Genomic DNA, 20,180 nt, shown 5'->3' with positions numbered 1-20,180 from the left:
AGAGGAGAATCGAGACTTCGAATTTATGATGTGTTAAGGGGGAAAACATGTTAATGAGGAACGCACTAATGAGGTTACACTGTCTTCATAAAGGAGTATAAGGCTCAGAAAATCTATCAACAAATCAACCTTACAATTGAATACTAAAGCTTACTTTGTGTACAGTATACACTGAATCATGCAAATTCTTTAGAAGTTACCAACCTTGGCAAGTTCCTCCTGTAACAGTTGTTGCAAACTGATCTGAGCTTGAATTATTGATGTAACCTTTCCTTCAGCAACACATGACCATTTCTTAACATCCTCACAACGATGACCTGTTAAAAAACAATATGTCCATAAAACACAACAATTGCAGCGTAGACTCCAGTGGGTAGGAGAGAATACATTTGAAAAGTAACAGGTCTACGATAATGAAGTGTGCTATCACCACTGCTGTTCATAGTGATAATGGATGAACGTGTGAAAGAGAAAGAGGAAACCACGGGGACAGGGAACTGAAGGTAATATTCACAGGTGATACTGGTGTGGGAAACAAATTGACCAAGTACAAGGCCAACTGGATATGCCAAGCGAGTATATTAGCAATTATGGAATGTAAATAAGCATGGAGAAAAGCTATGCAATGGTGTTGACTAGAAGAGAAAGGTACTGCAAAAATTGGGAGACTAGTATTTTGGGAGGGAACTAATGCTGGATGGAATCAGTACAAGGATAGCACAGGAAATGAATTTTGCCAGAATGTGAGGAACTATTTGGAAGAAGGAAGTGTACATAGGTAATGTATAATATGATTTATTATTACTACACACCGTCACGTGCAGCAAAGACTGACACTGACAACAAGGCACGAGAGTAAAATTTATAACAAGTGAAATATGAAAGATAAGAGAATGTCAGGAAAGAAATCTGCATATATATATAATTATTTTATTTATTTTATTCTACATTTTATGACCTTCATTGTATCACTTTAGTCAATTATACAACGGATTTTTCGATTTTCTTTCAGCGCAGTACTTCATTCTCTCGGATCTTGATTTTCTCTCCTCGTCTATACTCCGTACGGCACTACTTCTAAACTGAAGTTTTAGCAGATTTTGGCTCTGTCTGGTAGTTATGCGCTGAAGCATAGACATCCAACCAATCCCAAGCTGCCATTCATATCGATTTATATCGGCAGAGCACGATCTTGAAACCTAGTTGCCAACTCTAATATTTACATTCGCCACGTGGTTAACCTATCTCGCTCAGCATGTATGTTACTCGGTATAGTTCGCGATCTTTTGCATTTTCCTTCAATATTTAGTGTGTTTTTCATATTGTTGGAGGGTTCCAGTGACTGACATCAGTAGAGTGTTCCCTTTGTACGCCATAACCTCCTTTCTGTGCCAGCCATTAGCCGTTAATGATGTGTTATTTCCTCATTCTCTTTTATTGTTAATAATATATTCTCTTTTAGTGCCAAATATTATTAGAAAGTGTAGTTCTTGTGAATTTGTTTTCAATCCATATTCATTCGTTTTTCTGAGTACTGTATTACAATTTAAAAGGGCTGTTTACCGCGGTCATATTGCATCAGCTGTTCTCCCAGGTGTAGCACGGTGGCAACAGAGGGAAGGCGATGCCCATTTGTTTTGCGAAACTTCAATTTAGAAGCAAGGCCATGCGGAGTATAAAATAACTTTTCCTATGCTGTTGATCTTGGTCTGTAGTCCGGTGCTTATGATTTTGTTTTTAAACCCTGTACTGTGATTTATAGTTCCTTCATATCTTCTCTGATTTCTAAAATCCACATATTACTCTTACTGTTCCACAATTTTTCTATTTTCAGGTGTTCTAATTAGGTGACCAAAGAATGAGAGTCTTCTTTGTGATAGTGCTCTTTACCGGTTCTATTTCTATGTAAACTTTCGTTAGAAACTAGTCTCCAGGATCCATTTTATTGCTATGTTTTGTTTATACATGTTCTGATTATTAAACTTTCTATTTTGAGTATTCTGTGTATTGCTACAGTGTCAGTCGTTTTGAAAATATAAATAACTATATTTATTCTTCCTTAAATGATTGAGGTTACAAAACCGACAAAGAATATTAGAACCTAATCTAATTACAATACAGAATAAAGAACAACTCTATTGATTATGTACAGAAAACAGTACTCATTCACTAAGAAGCAGCAGATAAATTACTTTAACTGATTTAATTAAGTGGGTTGAGCATAGAGGCGATTCCTCAAGATCGATATCGAAGCTTTCAATGTATGTATGCCCCAGCTCACAAGGGTCTCATTTGGCCCACCAAAGCATCCTAAGTAGGTGACCAGATAGAACAGAACTGAGGTGATTTGGATAACTTAAGAGGATGGGGGAGGGAAGAATGCAAAGCAGATGACAAAGGCTAAATAGAACAGGAACAGCACAATAGGAACCTGCATTGGAATACAGTTGAAAGGAAGTAATGGTGGTTAGATACAGATGATGGAAAGGTGCCATTAATATTCAGACCAGGCTAGAGATGGAAAAGAGAAAGTGATTATGAATAATTTTGCAAAAAAAACAAAAACAATTCATGGACAGCAAGAATAAAGCATTAGCAGTAATTCTTGGATTTACAAAAATATTTTAGCACAAGATCCCACCATTGGTTTATCAGTTGGAGTTCTCCTAAACAATGTTGACCAAGTTATTATTGGGTAGCACACTGCTCTGCTGTAACACATGCTTGAATCTGTCTTTGTATAGCACTGACTAGTTCATCAAGACATCTGGACCAACTTAACTGCTTCATCACTGGTAATTCAGAGCAAGTTTTGCATATGACTGGGTTGCTCACGACTAAATTTATATTTCCTAAGATAATTTATTCCAGCAGAAACTAGACATGCAGATTAAAGTTGAGAGCCAATTTTAGGACAAATTATAAAGAATAAAAAGGTAACTATTTCACCTATTAGTGCCTATATCTCTTCAGTCATTTAGGTCATGCCTGAAGATTGTATTCTTGTAAGTTTGTTCACAGCACCTTTCTGTGGTAATTACCATTTAAACACCTAAGATTATATTTCTTAATTTCTTGCTTCAATATTTCTCAGCTGGCTTACTCATGACATTCATGTTGGAATAGGCAGGCCCCTCCATCTGGGCAACATCAGTACCACCAGGAAAGGTATAACAGTAGCGGCACAATTGAAATTATAATCCAGCTAATATTCACATGTTCCCAATAGCCTGGAGAGAGCTGTGTCTGTGCTTTGGAACATCTAATGTTTCCACCTGACCAAAGGAGGTGTACATGACCCCATGTAATGCCACCCTAGCACACGCAGCATACGTCCGGTATAGTGGAGGTTGAGTTAAACGTCTTCAAGATGATATACATTTGATAAACTATCTCTTAACACTAATCAATGGAATAAATCAAGGAAGTCAGACACCTAAAAGGATGAAGGTAAATGAAATGGAAACTGAAGGGCATGGAAGGGTGTAAAAATGAAGGAATTCCTAGGCTTTGTGAACCTTTAATACCATCGGGGTAGGAAAAGTTAGGCACAGGAGGTAGGCAAGACAAAAGCAGACTGGCAAAAATGAAAGCAATGCCAGACTCAACTTGGGTCCCTTATATTGCCAACCCACCCTGCTAATTTGAGAGTCCCTAGCGGTTCCCTTTTTAATCTCATCTTACAACAAGCACAGATGCATTCCAACTGTCAACACAGTTATGACCGGGACCCCTCAGAACAAGAATCTTATGCTTTATTATCGGTGCTACAACTTCAAAATGCCTGTACCATTTGAGCGTGACATTCCACCAAGAGATAGGGCTACATACAGATGTGGTTATGATTAAGAACTACTAAATCCTTAAGTATTACATTATAACATGCATTACCAGAAGCCAGTTTTATTGCTCATTTCAAAGCTACTTTCTTAGCAACATAATATATACTCTGCTACAAATGTATACATGCACAATTGAAGTATACATGCCGAACTAACCGTATAATCCTGAATACCACACGCACTTTTTCCCCTAAAATATTGGTTCTAAATCTTGGGTGCGGGTCATATTCAAGCCGTTCATTCTCGTACATATTTACTACGTTTACATGGAGTACTGAAATAGATTTGAATGTGGTTACTGTTCTCAATATACCACATGTAAATGGGCATTCAGGTCTTATTGTGTTTTAGTAGCGTCCTAGAAAACATGATGATGCTTGGTGTTTAAAGGGGCCTAACATCTAGGCCATCGGCCCTTATCGGTATGACATGACAAAATATAATGAAAAAATTAAAAGTCCAAAATCCTCCACTGATCAGAATTCAAAATGTGAGGACGAAGAACAAATGGATGGATGGAAATAAATTTAAAACAATCCGTGAATCCGACCCGCGACGCCTCACATTCACAGAAATTGACGTAACAAGACTATTACTGACCAAGGGACTGCTTTTATAGCACATTACTAAATCGATGATACTTGCAGGATTTCTTTTTTCGCTAGGGGCTTTACGTCGCGCCGACACAGACAGGTCTTATGGCGACGATGGGATAGGAAAGGCCTAGGAGTTGGAAGGAAGCGGCCGTGGCCTTAATTAAGGTACAGCCCCAGCATTTGCCTGGTGTGAAAATGGGAAACCACGGAAAACCATTTTCAGGGATGCCGATAGTGGGATTCGAACCTACTATCTCCCGGATGCAAGCTCACAGCCGCGCGCCTCTACGTGCACGGCCAACTCGCCCGGTTCTTGCAGTCTAAAGGGGTCCAAAATCCAAGGCATCCGCCCCTCATAATGGTACTTATCGCTTCGCCAGCGCAGTAGGTTTGTGGCGTTCTAGAAAACAAGATTGATTTTTTTTCTCAATACAGTTACAGTACCACGTAAACGCGAAAAGGTAATGAAACATGGTAAATAAAAGAATACGGGTAAATATGCAAGCCGCTGCTGAGGATGCTCGATTGTCATTTGTTTGACAAGAGTTGCTGGCATGCTGGGTGCACGAATACCTGATCTCGCGGGATATCGTACTTTGCGAGAGTTCCATAAGATCTTTTGCCCCCACTTGCACCATATGTGAGGAACCTGCATGTATTATTTTGTAAATGGCAGAAGTGTGAAGTGTTGAATGTGAGGAAAGGAACGTTAAGGATGACGCAAACACCCAGCCCCTAGGCCAGGGATATTAATAATTTACAATTAAAAACCACTGACCCGGCCGGGAATCGAATCCGGGGCCACCGGGTGACAGGCGGACGCGTTGCCCCCTATTCCGCGGGGCCGGACTGTTGTCTCTATAGTAAGCGATGGATTCAAAACTGCGTGTGCGGTCATTTACTGTGCGAGAGAAACTTAAAGTTGAAAGCAAAGCTGAAATATACGGAAATCGTGCCGTTGACAGAAAGTAAGATATTGATGAATTGCGTATTCGTGATTGGCAAAAGAAGCAAAAACTTCTACGAAGTAACAGCGATCACAGAGCATTCTGCAGGCGGAGTGCAGTGTTTCCGGAAATTGAAGAACTGCACAAATTTGTGATACAAAAACTTGAGTTAGGATACGGTGTATCGAATGAAATGTGTCTATTGAAAGCAATAGGGATCTCAAAAGAACTCAAAACACAGGGTTTTACTGCAAGCCACAGATGGATCTGAAACTTATCGGAGAAAGGGATTGTGCATTCGGAGACGTACGTTTATTTCACTAAGTCTCCCTGGGGCGTATGAAGAAAAATGAACAGCCTTGCGTCACATTATTCATTTGAGGAAGGAAAATTCTTATTTGCTCTCGGAAATTGGGAATGCTGACCGGACACCTGTCTATTTTGAAATGCGGTTGGAAAATACAGTGGATACGAAGGGTTCTAAAAGTGTAACCATCAGAACAGGTGGTAAGAAAAAGCAACGATGCACGGTAATAATGTGCGTATTAGCGGATGGAACCGAACACCCTCCATATGTTGTTCTGAACAGGAAAACACTTCCGAAAGGAAACTTGCCACCCGGTGTTGTTAGAACACGAGTCCGGCTGGATGGACAGTGCGTTAGTTGAGGACTGGGTGAAGGGCGTTTGGCAACGTCGCCCGGGAGCTTTGTTACAAAAACGAATCATGCTTGTGTTGGACAGTTACCAATCTTAAGATAATTCCCAGCGGGCTCACTTCAATTCTACAGCCGTTGGATGTGTGTATGAACCGGTCTTTCGAAACTGCAATGAAACAGTTGTACACCGAATGGATGTCCGATGGGGATCACATGTTAATACCAACCGGACGAGTGAAGAGGCCTCCCTGCCAGACTTAGGGGAAGTTGATGTGATTGGACTTACTGAAACATGGCTCTCTTGGGCTAGTGACAGTGAACTACCACTCAGTGCTAATTACAGCATATTCCGTCATGATCGCGCTACTCTAGGTGGTGGAGTGTTGCTAGCAGTGAACAGTGCTTTACCATGTAAACGAAGGACAGATCTCGAACGGAACTGTGAGTTAGTGTGGGTGGAGCTGCTCTTTCCTCGACGCCCTGTACTTGTGGGATGTTACTACAGACCACCAAACAGCCCATTCAGTGACCTTGAACAGTGCCTGGACTCAGTCATTGCAGCTCTCCCTCATGGTGAAGTCATTTTAATGGGCGACTTTAACTTGTCTATAAAGTGGTCTTCTCCAACTACCAGACTGTCAGCTAACAACTGTGACACATACTTTATAGTCAGTTTTATTAATGGCCTCGGACTGAAACAGTTTAATATGTACCCAACCCGTGGACCCAACACCCTGGACTTCATACTCTCCTCATTAGAACTTAAAACAATAACCCCAGGCAGAAACCTTTTCCTGTGTGACCACCAGTCCCTCGATGCTACATTCCTCCTTCCCCACCCCTCCTCAAAGCCTCACAGCAGGACATCCTACCGCCCTACCTACATCTGGCGCCGTGCCGACTGGCCTGCAATGTGTCGTGCCCTGGAATGCCTTCCCTGGAGTCTGCTCGAAATAGCTGATATCGAATCGGCTCTTGACCTGCTGTATGACTGGCTGCAAGCTGCAATTAAAGACTTCGTACCTGCACAATGGGATACTACTAGCAAACATCAATACTGGATATCACAAGAGATCAGACTGATACTATTTAATCAAAAGAGAGCTTGGCGCCTGTGGAAAGACTCCCCTAACCCACAAACTCACAATACCTTCGTTAAAATCCGCCGCCACACGAGGTTTATGGTCAGAAGAGACTACAAAACACACGTAGACACTGTCAGTGAAAAAGTCCGCAGCAATCCCAAGTGCTACTGGAGTCTCATCAACACACGGAGAAGGACGGAGCGGATTCCTGTCAGCGTGAACCACAACAATGCAACAGCAGATGGCGCCGATTGCAATGAACTGTTCAACAGGTATTTCTTCTCCAACTTCTCCCCTCCCTTACAAAACCAACCGCTCCCTCCCGTTGGTACAGCTTCAAACAGAACCCTATCAAGCATAACTACCACACCAAGTGAAGTTCATAACCTTCTTCAAACTCTTCATACCAACAAAGCTACCGGTGCCGACCCTATAGGTCCTCTGTTCCTAAACAATACTGCCAGCACTCTTTGCGTCCCTCTCTAAATTATTTAACAGATGTTTTGCCGCTGGCTATTTTCCTATTACCTGGAAACAGGCAAATATTGTTCTACTTCTCAAATCAGGCAACAAATTCAATGTTTCATCTTACCGACCAATCTCTATTCTCCCCACACTATCCTTTATCTTTGAAAAAATTATACACCAGCGTCTCCTCGCATTCACTTTGCCGTATATCTCAACCAAGCAGCATGGTTTTCTACCAGGTGGCTCTTGTCTAACAAACCTGGCCGCTATGCATAGCTTTGCATCACATGCCATTGCAGCTAAATCACAGCTGGATATCTGCTACGTAGACATTTCGAAAGCTTTCCATTCTGTTGACCATACTCTGTTGCTCCATAAACTCTCCGAACGATTTAATATACATGGCAGTCTTCTGACCCTTCTTGCTGGCTTCCTACATAACCGTTAGAGTGGTAATATCAGGCACTACATCCTCATGGTTACCAGTCACCTCCGGTGTCCCACAAGGCAGTTCTCTTGGCCCCTTGCTGTTTTGTTTATGGACGATCTGCAGTCCGAACTCAACGAAACAGCGAATACCGTACTCTTTGCTGATGACTGCAAGATAATTAGGGAGATCAGGAATCCAGCAGATGCAGCTCTGCTACAGTCCTCACTTAATGCCCTCTCGAACTGGTGCCGTACTTGGAAACATCCCCAATCCACAAAAATGCAGCCACATGACCATAACACTGCTTAAATCTCCTCTACCAACATATTACCTACTCGACAAGCCCATCACCGTGGTTACGCAACAGAGTGACCTAGGTGTAATATTCGATACAAAATTACAATTTAAGACCCATATAGAAACATATACAACCAAGGCTATGAAATTACTAGGCATTCTCTATCGCTTCACAGAAATTTCTGACCCCATTGCTCTTCGTCACTTTTCCCTCACGATCGTTCAACCTCTCTTAAACTACTGCTCTCCGATTTGGACAACAGCCGCCCCCTCCAATACCAAGCAGTTAGACAGAGCAGTGTCTTCCTTTGCTGCGATTGTAAGGAACAGAAACCCCAAGCTCAGAAATCTGTCTACGCAGCAGGTATTAATGGCAATTAATGTGTCATCACTGCACATCAGGCGACAGGTAGCTGACCTGAGTTTCCTCCACGAGATCTTAAATGGACATTACCGCTCGGAACATCTTGTTTCTCTCTTCTCTCTCCGTGTTCCTTCCCGCTCCACCAGAACCAAAGATCTTCTTCACATTCCCCACACTCAGCACTCAAAACTTCAACGATCCTTCCTAATCCGCCTCCCAACACTCTTTAACAATATTAATAGGAGACAAGAGCTTGATATAGCATCAAATAAAAGTGAATTCGAGGTGTGTAAATAGTATTTTAAAGATAAGTTGATGTGAAGGGATTATACCGCCATCTTGACCCACGACGACTTGGCTATGAACATTGACATTCTCATGGTTTTCGATTTGGACAGTTATTAGTAGGATGTGTACCTGATCTTGTTATATTTTGTTATGTTTGTTATATTTTATTATGAAAGTTTACGTTTGTTAAATAGTCTGTTGACAGTACAAGTGAAATTTGCTCAGTGCAGCTGTATCTTGTGTTTCGTGAATAAATAAATAAATAAATAAATAAATAATATGCAAGCTGGATCAAGACTGCATGGATGTGCATTCCCAATGATCTAGTGTCCAAAAGCTTTAAGAAATGTGGAATTTCAAATTCAGTGGACGGTAGTGAGGACGACTATTTGTGGAAAGATGCCAGCGACAAGTTCCTATGGGGAAACTTCAGATGGCGACTGAATTGTGAATGATCCGAGTATTGGACCAATTTTATTTATGATTTTTGTGATGATTTTAAGCTGTTTGAATTTATATTTGTAGTATATTTGAAGAAAATTAATAGGTATGCAAGTCATTTCCCCCTCCCCGCATTTCGCCTTCTCAAAATTTAGGGTGCAGGTCTTATTCGGTGGCGGGTGGTATTCGGGATTATACGGTATATCAGTTTATAAATGCGGACGTTACAGAGCCAATTTCAATTCTGACAATCAACTCGCTGTACCTTTCTTCCGACCATTTAAAGCATACAACTAGTAGCGTATAGATCACATTACTGGTCGTTGTTGCAGGATGATTGTGGCTTATTTTTGCCCTCTTCAAAGAGGTCTTGCTTTATTCTTGCTCAGAACACTTGCCTTTCTGAAATTATTTAAGAGTAATATATCAGGAGTGCAGTATTTCCGGAAATTAAAGAACGACTTAAATTTGTGATAGACCTAACATCTAGGTCATCGGCCCCAGTAATAACTTTATCCAAGCACTGACGAAGAGAGATGACCTGGGGCCTGTGTCACGAACTAATTTTGCAAGTTTTCACTTTGCGCTTTCCAGTTCAGATTTTGTTCCACCACTTTCCAGATTTAGCTTGCAAAGTGAGAAGTTAGGGATCTTTTCACTTTTCAAGCCTGTTATGTTCCTCAAATGGTACAGAAATGCAAAGTGCAAAGAAATTAAGTGAAAAGTATTCGTAAATATTGCAAAGAGATCTTTTCATCGGTTAATTAACAAGTATGTACACTAGTTTCTCGGCATTGAATTTGCTTTAGTGATATGAACATGTTACGAGAACTTCTGTTATCAAGTGAGGACGGTGATGAAGAATCCAACAAGAGAACGTATAAAGACAGGATTAATTTTCATAACCTCACTTCGACAGAATTTGAGTGTTTTTGTACTACCCCAAGATAAACCGACTATATTCTTGAAATGATCTGTCATTTAATGAAACATGCAACAAAATGAACTCAATCCCATACCAAAAAAGAAATTCTTGTATGCTTCCATTGATTAGGAAATGGTGCCGACCTACACAGTGTAGCAGCAACGCATGGGACATCAAAATCAGTAATTTGCAGTACTGTCACCATAGTCTTAGATATTATAGTAAATGTAATATTCCCTAACCTGGTACGTTAGCCTGATAATCCACATAATATAGCGATGGAATTTCTAATGAAGGGTGAATTTCATTTTGTGAGTGATGTCATGATACTCTCAATAACGATGCTTGTCATCATTTGCGAGGTTATTTTTTAAGTTGCCAAAAATGATATCCCATTTCTCCTTGACAATTTCTAGCACAGCCAGCTTCTTGTAGTAATTTTTCTTCGCTATGGTTAAAACTTTGTAACTACCAGTACCACAATTACACTGTCAAGTTCACTGTGGAAAGAAAAAAAAAAAAACACCGAAAAAAAAAAAACCATTAAAATTATGGAGTATTACGCAGGTTGCCCATAACTTGATCGGATCCTTCATTTGCAAAGACTTTTCACTTTGCGAAGAAATTGAAAAGTAAACCTTAGATCATGGTGGAACAGAAGGACTTTGCACTCTGCAACAAGTGAAAAGTGAAAAGTTGCGAAGTTTGTTCGTGGAACAGGCCCCAAAACTGTGTTCTTGTTTTGCTGAGTAGACTGAATATCTTTTCCCACTCGAGATTACGAACGCATGACTGAAGCAATAACTTGGTTGTCATAAACTAGCAGAAAACTAGACAGAAACAAGCATAATGTCCTGTTAAGTTCTAATAACAGGAACATGAACAACAGTCTGTCATGATGAAACCTCGCTGGTACAGTTCATTTGAAACCTGTATCTCTGACCTTCATTTTCAAGAGGAATCAGGAGGTATACTCTTTGTTGGTGTTTGACAATGACAACTGAAACTTAAATTCTGAGACACCTTTGGAATATAGTAGGATTCTAACTTTGCTAATTGGGGCTCCTTCCATGTGACTTTACTCCTAAAGAAACAAGTGTGGGGTTGCCTATGCTGTAAAGGGTTCTACAAACATTTTTCTGAGTAACAAAAACAATCTATTAAATGTTCATCTACTCTAAACAGGCAGACACTCCAATCACTTGTCAGCAGCTAAATTTATTAAATGGCGAAGGCATCCCACACTAAAAAATTTCCAGTTTCCTTCTTAATAGCTCCGGCATACCCATTTTTAACCCTATCATCTCTGGGGCACTGCAGGATTTTAAGGGTCTTTGAAGACAGTGAGTAGACAATTGCCTAATGCTCATTGCACTTCCTTCTAAAACAAGACCTCTTGAAAGACAACTGTGAATTTGTTGAATTGGGTTGCAAAAAGTAACCACGACTGGGCAAAACTTTGAATCATTCATTACTACAGTCTGTTGTAGTTGAAAACTACCATCTGTTATGCAAGCAATAACTCTGATTTCATTACACATTTCTGCAAGGATGGCCAAGGTTTTCATTCTGGCAGACACATCGTTTTCCAGCAATTTTAGTCTGGGAATATCTTTCTAAACAGTGGACTGACATGTTCTGAACAATAAACAGGGAGGTTATGTTCAATAATAAATGACTAACAATACTTCTGGAAATGTTATACTGTTGGCGACTTACTCCTTACACTCTAAAACAACTTTTTTCCTTCAACACATCGGGCATTGCCTTTCCATTTCTTTGCAAGGGTGTTTCGAAATATAGCCCTTCCATCCATGCAAGATACTGAAATCACATTTACAAACACTAAAAAAATGCAAATATTGAGCCTCCCTTTGACCCTGTTACACACGGAAGTTATCTTAGTACACACTTAGATGTCACATTTCTTGGCCACATTACTGATAAAATCCCTCTGGACGAAAATTACAGTAGCCTACTGGCCTATTAATCCTACAGTGGTTGCATATAATTCTATGTCACAGAAGGCTGAGTGGTGTCAGACGCCATTTCATTTCCGAGGCTATTATGCTATCCCAAGTTTCAAATACGGATTTATATTACAGTATTTTAAAGGATGAACATAAATTACTGAATCTAATTTACTGACAAATACAACTAATGAGGAACATTAGGCAGTAGAGTAGGAACCTAAAAAGTCTGATGTAACCAAGCGGCTATTGCTAGCCCAAATGTCCCCTTCAGCATACGAGTACAGTAAGCCAATTAGGGCCTTCACTTAACCAGAGTATGACAGTGGATTGTAAGCTGGAAACAGAAGAAATGAAAATCATATTAAGGAAGACTTCACAATAATCAGGAAAGATGCACAACACATACCGAACTTAATTACAGCAAGAATCGCAGCTATCTAAAACGTCAGTCAAGCACCACTTCTGAGTTTAAGAGTTAGAAGACTAGGAGTCTAAACTTAGAAAACAGGTTTCTTTTTTATGAACAGTCAAATAACTGGGGCTATTTAATGAACTAATGTCCTTATTAAAAAAAATCTCTCCCTCTCCCTCTCCCAAAACCTTTCTGCCGTACATTGGGAAGATAACGGACACAATACAGAGGCTACTGGAGTCCCATGGGTCAAAACACATATGGGCTGGAAAAGGGAAAATTATAATGATAAAAAAGGAATTGCAAAGGTCTACTAAAGACAAGTGCCATTCTCTCCACAGCAGTTGCCTGCAAGATTTTGTGCAGGTGTTCATAAGGTCTATGATGCACAGTACCACCACATGACTGAAGGAGCAAAGACGACACAGCCGGCTGGGACAAGCAGAAGGATACATACAGTACAAGAACACCGCAGTACTGTCAACTACTGTGTCTTACCATGCCCAGCTACAAAGGGAAACCAATGACACCGTGAAGCACGTCAACAATGTCAACCATACGTAGCAATCTGAACAGGCCAACAAAGCCTGATATCCAACCTTAAATCCTAGGACACTAGCCAGCAGCAGACCAGAGAGAAGAAACAGGTGATCAGAACCCCGTCTCCACCACGGCAGGTTGACCAACACTGGGTTTCACATTCCTTCAAGTTATGTGTATGCAATAAATCTTATTGCGAGTCCCATATTAATGGATATGACTTTTTTACAAATATTAATTTATTGCTTACTGATTAGGTGGAAGAATAAATTAAAATTTGTAAAAAACCTAAGTTCCTTCAATTATTCGCCAAAGAACAGCCAATCCGTAACACCCCTCCACCCCGTGGCAGAGCAACAGGTGGTCAGCGCACTGTAGCCAGCACTATTACTGGCCAAAGAACAACCAACTGGTGGCCGGCAACCCCCTCACCCCCCAGTGTGGCACACCATAGCCTCTACTATATGAGGTTGGAATCGAGACAGTACTTCATTCCATTCCACCGAATGCTTCATAACCCACAACATTAAAAGGTCCATTAAATATGAATGCCCACCTTGTCAATACTAATATAAAATTAATTACTATTTCAATGCACCGAACCCGTTTCAAGAGCCAAGGTTCTCTTCTTCAATGGCTTAAGTACCATCACAAATCTCAGAACAGTCGAAGACAGCAGAATCATCGATAAGGACAAATGCACTTTTCGGTGAAACCATGGCACTATCAAATACTTCTGGACCACAGCCTATAAGCCCGAAAAATACAGACATTGGTTATAACGCCGGCTGTGAAACTCAACTGCTATTAAGACCAGTATGCTGACCATTCAGCCAAGGTGGCATCCTCAGAAACTCACCTCTACGGTGCAGCATTGTACCACTGAAATTCAGCGGAATTAGAAGAGTTAAGAGGACTGAAATACGACAGACCTATGCCAGTAGATTTAGAGGCATATAAAAAAATTGTTTCAAGGCAAGGATGATAATATCAAGATTATTATTTTATGTCCTAGTAACTACTTAAGTTTAGGAGATACCAAGGAGCTGGTGTTTTGTCCCACAGGAGCTGTCTTACACCAACACGAGGCTCGTTCATGCGTGAACCTTTAACACCACTGGACGCAGCCAGGATCAAACTTCTAAACTTGTATACAGAAAGCCCACAGAAAGCCCTTGTCTACCGCCTGAGCCATTCAGCCAAGCAAACTGACCAACACATGTTTTTTTATTACTATGTCTGTTACAACTAAAGCTTGACACAATATCACTTCTGAACTGTTTATATTCCAGACACAAAAACAAAACAAAATCAATGACTCTATAGCTCTGATAGGCCTTTGCTTATGAAATGACCACTGCTAGGCCCCAAGCCCATAGTTTAATAGACTACACAAGGTCAGCAGAACAGATCCTGTCAGCTATTATTCTTGGCTTTCTAGACGAGGGCACTCTCCTTTTGTTGGTTAGCTCTTCTACAACCGTTTTCACATAGTTTAAAGTTAGAAACTTCATCATTGTTCCGTATTGAACTGAGAATCACAATGTTAAAAAGAGAGAAGAGGTTCCACCTATTCAGTACACTGATGTGAAGTTGCACAAAAATCTGTTACATGATTAATTCAGGTCCGGTTTCGACACATATTTGGTGCCATCAGCCGATTGAAAGAGAAGGGCAAAAGGTATACAATTATCAACACACATAACACAAAATATGTGACAACGTTCACACTCTAAAGGATGTATGTAAAAACGTAACACTTTCACGAAGATGAAATATTCAATTGAAGTTCATAAGCAACGTGACAGTCTTTTACACTCCTACTGTGAGTGTTGGAATAACATGTTTTCATTTCATCAGCACGTCCAAAGGTGGATAGTGACATATAAGAGCTCCTAAGATATATTGTAAGACCTAGTTCCTCAGTTCGATGTGGATATATGAAGTCTACAGAAAAAACAAAAATTAGATAGAAATAAAAACCAAATGTGCGTCGAAATCAGTCCCGAATTAAACATGTCGCATAAGTTTGTGCATCTGTATATCAGTGTATTGAATAGGTGGAAACTATTTAACATTGTATTTTCACATAAGTTGAAAGGACATTGACCCAGCTTCAGATTGAGGTAAAAATCTTTGACCTAGCTGGATATTTAGCATAGGGCCTCCACGAAAGAGGAAGCTCACTACTCCTAGACTGCGGGACTGACAATTTAAGGTACCGTTCAGAATGTTTTTAAGAAAGTAAATACCACTGCATAAAAATCAACACTTGCATATATATATCAGTTGAAACAAGTCTGCACCAGGAAGAACTGTCACTATGAATATCATAGGTCAAACCAGTGGGGAAAAAAAGAAAGAGAGAACACAGTTTAAACAATTATATAGAACATATCCGGATAAAATACCACCAGTTTGTATTTAGAACAAGGACGACGTTTCCCAGTAGAAATCATACCACATCAAAGTTGTGTTACTTTTTCACTGAACATTTTATAACTTTACACAAGTATCAAAAGTAAAAATTATCTCCAGTTTGGTGTTGGGGAGGACCAAGACTGGAGTTGTGAGCAAAACTATAAAGTTATTGTTTTGATACATAATGGCCAATGAAACCAGAAATTAGTTTGTGTAATAAATGGTTGATGAGATGCGTGACTGCAATGTGTATATAGTAATTGAGGCTAGGATTGAATAAATGTTTAGTACCAACTTACCTAGCTTTTCTTGCAAAGTTTCTGCGAACTGCTCTTCGTCCTCTTGAAGTTTCTTGACGCCCGACTGCAATGTCGTCAAAGCCTGCTCAGCGCAATTCTGAAACTTCCGGCAGTTGGCGCTGTTGTCATTCTCCAACATCCTGCCACATTAATTACAATTTTTTTTTTTTTACCTTACAGTTTTAAAGTACAATATTACTGTTAAAAAAAATATCTCCTGGCCCTATAAGCAGGCTAGGATTATCTAAATATCCCTGGTATAAACAGCGCATGAAATGCTCTTACATTGCCACTGCCTATCCAGTATGATGCAGAAACTATTACTTTTTCAACTATAGCGTTTGCAGGCACCAAACCGTATACTTTTTAAATTAAGGTATTTTCCGCACTCATACGCCGCGGGCAAATTGGGATAGTAGCTCTTAATTATTTATCAGAAAGGGAGCTGTAAACATTCTCAAGGGTTCCGATCTCTCTGAAAGTCAGTGGACTGAAGCAGTGAACTCCCAATATATAGCAGTAGTGCGCTATTCTTCGCATAGTCTGGACTTGTTTGCTGCGCCGGTAAGGGTTCGAGTCTGATCAGTTGACTGTGGTCACCGAGAGTTGCTGGCTTATTGTTCTTTCCACAATTTGTTGTTCGCTGTGCCTGCATCTGGGAAAGACAAGTACCATCCAGCTGAATTCAAAGTTGCAGGGGATGCAGTGAAGAACATCCTATTACACTTGGTATGCACAATCTATGAAAATGTAGGTCTGCCCAAGGACTTCACTAAGGGCATAAGTGTTACAGTACCAAAAACAGCTCTGACAAAATGGCGTGAAAAAATACTGTACACTCACCCTAGAATCGTAGGCATCAAAAATCCCAATATCAATTCTTACTAGCAGATGGAACAGTAAATATTCTAGATTCCCACCAATGACCAGTTTGGCTTCAGGAAGCAAAGATGCACATGTGAGCTGATCAAGACATTGCAACTGATACTAGGGAAGCGAGTGCTGTGGAGTGGTTCTAGTAGTTTCAAATGCAGAAATCAACAGCGTGGAATTCAAGGATAGGAGGACCATTTGGCACCTCCACAAAGATGAAATGGCTGTCATCAGATGTGAACGTTAAGAAGGAGAAAATTAAGTATTTTTTGAGTCAGGACTACTCACTGACACCTCCATAGTTCAATGTACACAGTACATCCTACAAGTTCAGGAGAATGTAAAGGAGAAGTGGGGAGAAGACGAAGTGTGGGTTCAGCGTGAACATACTGCACTTTGCAGATGACGTAGCAGTCATGGCTGAGTGTGAGAAGCTGTTGACATCTGCACTAAATGGCCTGGAAGTCTTTCAGTACTGGATATAACAGGACCATAAACAAGGACAAGAAAAAGACCCTCATAGTGAGTAGGCACAAGACAAGACCCCGTAGTCCTGGATGGACACATTAAAGGTTATCGATGACCATTTATCTAGGAAGCAGGATAAATCCAATTTAAGTATGGTAGATATTGTAAGCAGCATCAACCTGGCTAAGGCAACTTCCAACATCAACCTGGGCCTATGGAAGCACCCCCTGAAGAAGTGTTTAGAATATACTGCTCTAGGGCAGTAAAATATTATTCTTAATTCAACAGGAGGAAGACAACAGACATCTTCAAAATTCACTACTACCGGATAATCCTCAAGATATCTTGGGCACACTAGGTTACCAGTGAGGTCCTACAGAGGACCTGTGGAAAACCATTTGCTCACGGAGGCATTCTGGTGAAGCCATACCTTCAGGCATGGAGAAATATTCGCTACCCTACTGGAGGGCACTGCCGATGGTTCGAATAAAAAGGGCAGATTGAGACTGATCAACCAGATCATCAGGGCCCCAGGCTGCTCCTCATACCTGGAGCTGAAAAGGCTGGTAGAGGCCAGGCAGGAGTAGACGAGATCAACAATGACTGCAAACGAAGCTTGGAATTGACTACTAAAAACGATGATCCTAATGCAAGTATGAGAGTCTACGACTCTGTTCAACACCTGGCAAGACTAAAGAGGGACAATAAAATTATGCAATGAAGCAAGACTCAGAAAACAAAACCACCACAGCTAAGACAGATTGAAAAGTCGTTGGTTGTTGAACACTACTGGACAGCCTCAAAAGTACATGGACACCCTCAACCACAAACCCACAGCTTTCTCTTACAAAGGAAGTCACAAATTTTTTGAAACGCCAATTATCTCAACAAGAGGGAAAGAAATGAACAGGTAAACTGAGCCTGGATATCCGCACTTAAAACTCGTTTAGTTTAAGCAGTGAATTGTTGGGAGCTACTGACCCAATTCGACGATAGCCAACAAGGTATATTCACCAAAGTATCTGCTCTAAAGAAGCTTAAAGTCTGTACACAGAATCTGAGAAGTATGGTCGCACAGGACATCACTTGGGATAGGGCTAAGCCTGACAGCACATACCCTACTTTCTACCAGCAAGTCGTATTATGGAAGCAGGCTGGGAAATATCTCTCAAGCCTCATATGATATTTTGTGCATAATTCAGATCCGCAGAACACATACCAAAACTAAGTGTGATGCACCTATCTTCTTCTAGCCTAGGCCTAGTTATTTAAAAACAGTATGGATTTTTTTTTTTTTCAGCCTTGGTATGAACCCGGTTTCATCTTCATATTTTGACGTGTTCTCTGCTCCAAGACTAGCAGCTAAATGTGTAGTGTTAAAGTGTTATGTTTCTGCGTGCAATTTTTCCTTTTACACTGACTATTTATTGGACCAGCCATCCAAGACTCAGCCTGTGCCGGATGCTTGTTCTCTCACCACAACTTCACAGATTTCTTGTACAGACTTTCATTAAGCTACTAAGTTTGTAGATTTCTTTACTCTTAAATATTAACATAAACAGAAGTTTCTTTGACATTTACCACAATTAACTTTACATTCATGTTCAGCTGCATCCCATTTAACTCTAATACTGTATGTCTCTCACCTTCTCCTATTGAGAGAGTTGTGCAAATTTTCATTATCTACAGTAGATTTATCTGCTACAGCAAGCAGATTATGGGCCTGTTCTAACAATTTTTGTTCTGTGGTCAGGTGATGCTCTATGATGTATTCCTTCTCATTTCGATCACAAATGGTTTCTTTTAACTTTCCTTTTGTGCAATCGAGCTCTTGCATTGCTTTCACCAGTCGATCGTTATAATCCGCTAGAGACAAACTGAGATCAGCGTTCAGTTTCTGGAACAAAAAGAGTGAAAGTCATCCACATAGCCAAGTCACATAACAAACATTGTAACATTGTTTATGAAGTTATTGGCTTTAAGCATGTAATTTCTCAGACCCGAAATAAAGGTCCCATATATGTAGAAAGTTATTTATTGATATAACTGAATGCAGAGAAGCATCTGCTCAGAGTGCTGATCAAAACTAATGAGCAGATAGTATGAAAATGACAACTGTCTGTGCCTGATTTAAAAACAGACGTAACAGAAATCTGTCACAATCATTCACTTTATACTGATCCCAAAAAATCCTGTGTTCAAAAGAATATTTAAATAAAAATATTTCTATTGTAACAGCACTTACTAATATTATTCAAACAATAGTTTTAAAACCCAGCAATATTATTATTGACCCACTTCTGGGACGTATTGTTCAGTAAATTAACAAACCGAACCTCCATTACTTTACACTGCGTTTCTGTATTAGGTTTTATGTCTAATTTGAAAAATAGAAAATAAATGAGTAATTACAAGGGAAAAAAAACCGCAGTTACAGAATATGAAAAGAGAGTACGACTCGTTTCTTATGAATTACACACAATTTTCCAAAAGATTATCATGAAAGATTTCAGTTCTTCAAAAATGTACTGTAAGATAATTCGCTCAGTTTATTGCTACAACAGGAGTCCACCAAATCCAGATTTTGAAACTCCGACATTTCCCTGTTTTCCAGACATAAAAAGCATTTTTTCCCTGATACACAATGACAAAAAATAAAATTATAAAAGAAGTATGCTATGGCAGTCATATAAAAAAATACATTTTGAAAACTTAACATCCAAAAATTAATGATCCAATTAATGTGCATATTAAATTTCAAAACTTAGAAGTTGAATATTTTCTAATTAAATTAAATTCAAGATTTAAAAAAAATTGATTACCAATACCGCTTCATTGAAGAAATTTCATCTA

At 39.9% G+C, this 20,180-nt stretch overlaps 2 protein-coding genes across 6 annotated transcripts in view; one reads left to right on the top strand and one right to left on the bottom strand.

Annotated features, from left to right (window-relative positions):
* Nucleotides 1–20,180, top strand: part of LOC136871967 (alpha-crystallin B chain) — a 178,312-nt gene that overhangs the window by 917 nt on the left and 157,215 nt on the right. The gene's annotated exons all lie outside the window — the stretch shown is intronic.
* LOC137496951 (kinesin-like protein Klp61F) overlaps nt 1–20,180 on the bottom strand; it is a 298,626-nt gene that overhangs the window by 151,587 nt on the left and 126,859 nt on the right. For all 5 annotated transcript variants that reach the window (XM_068225129.1, XM_068225130.1, XM_068225131.1 and 2 more), the window contains 3 exons: nt 18,974–19,224; nt 15,987–16,126; nt 205–317 (listed from right to left, as the gene is read on the bottom strand). In XM_068225129.1, coding sequence (XP_068081230.1) covers nt 205–317; nt 15,987–16,126; nt 18,974–19,224 — 504 coding nt within the window. The remainder of the gene's footprint in view (nt 1–204; nt 318–15,986; nt 16,127–18,973; nt 19,225–20,180) is intronic.

Source organism: Anabrus simplex, chromosome 1 (assembly GCF_040414725.1).
Source record: "Anabrus simplex isolate iqAnaSimp1 chromosome 1, ASM4041472v1, whole genome shotgun sequence".
Classification (NCBI taxonomy): Eukaryota; Metazoa; Arthropoda; class Insecta; order Orthoptera; family Tettigoniidae; genus Anabrus; species Anabrus simplex.
Note: the sequence above shows the minus strand (reverse complement) of the source record. Positions and strands in the feature narration are given on the sequence as shown.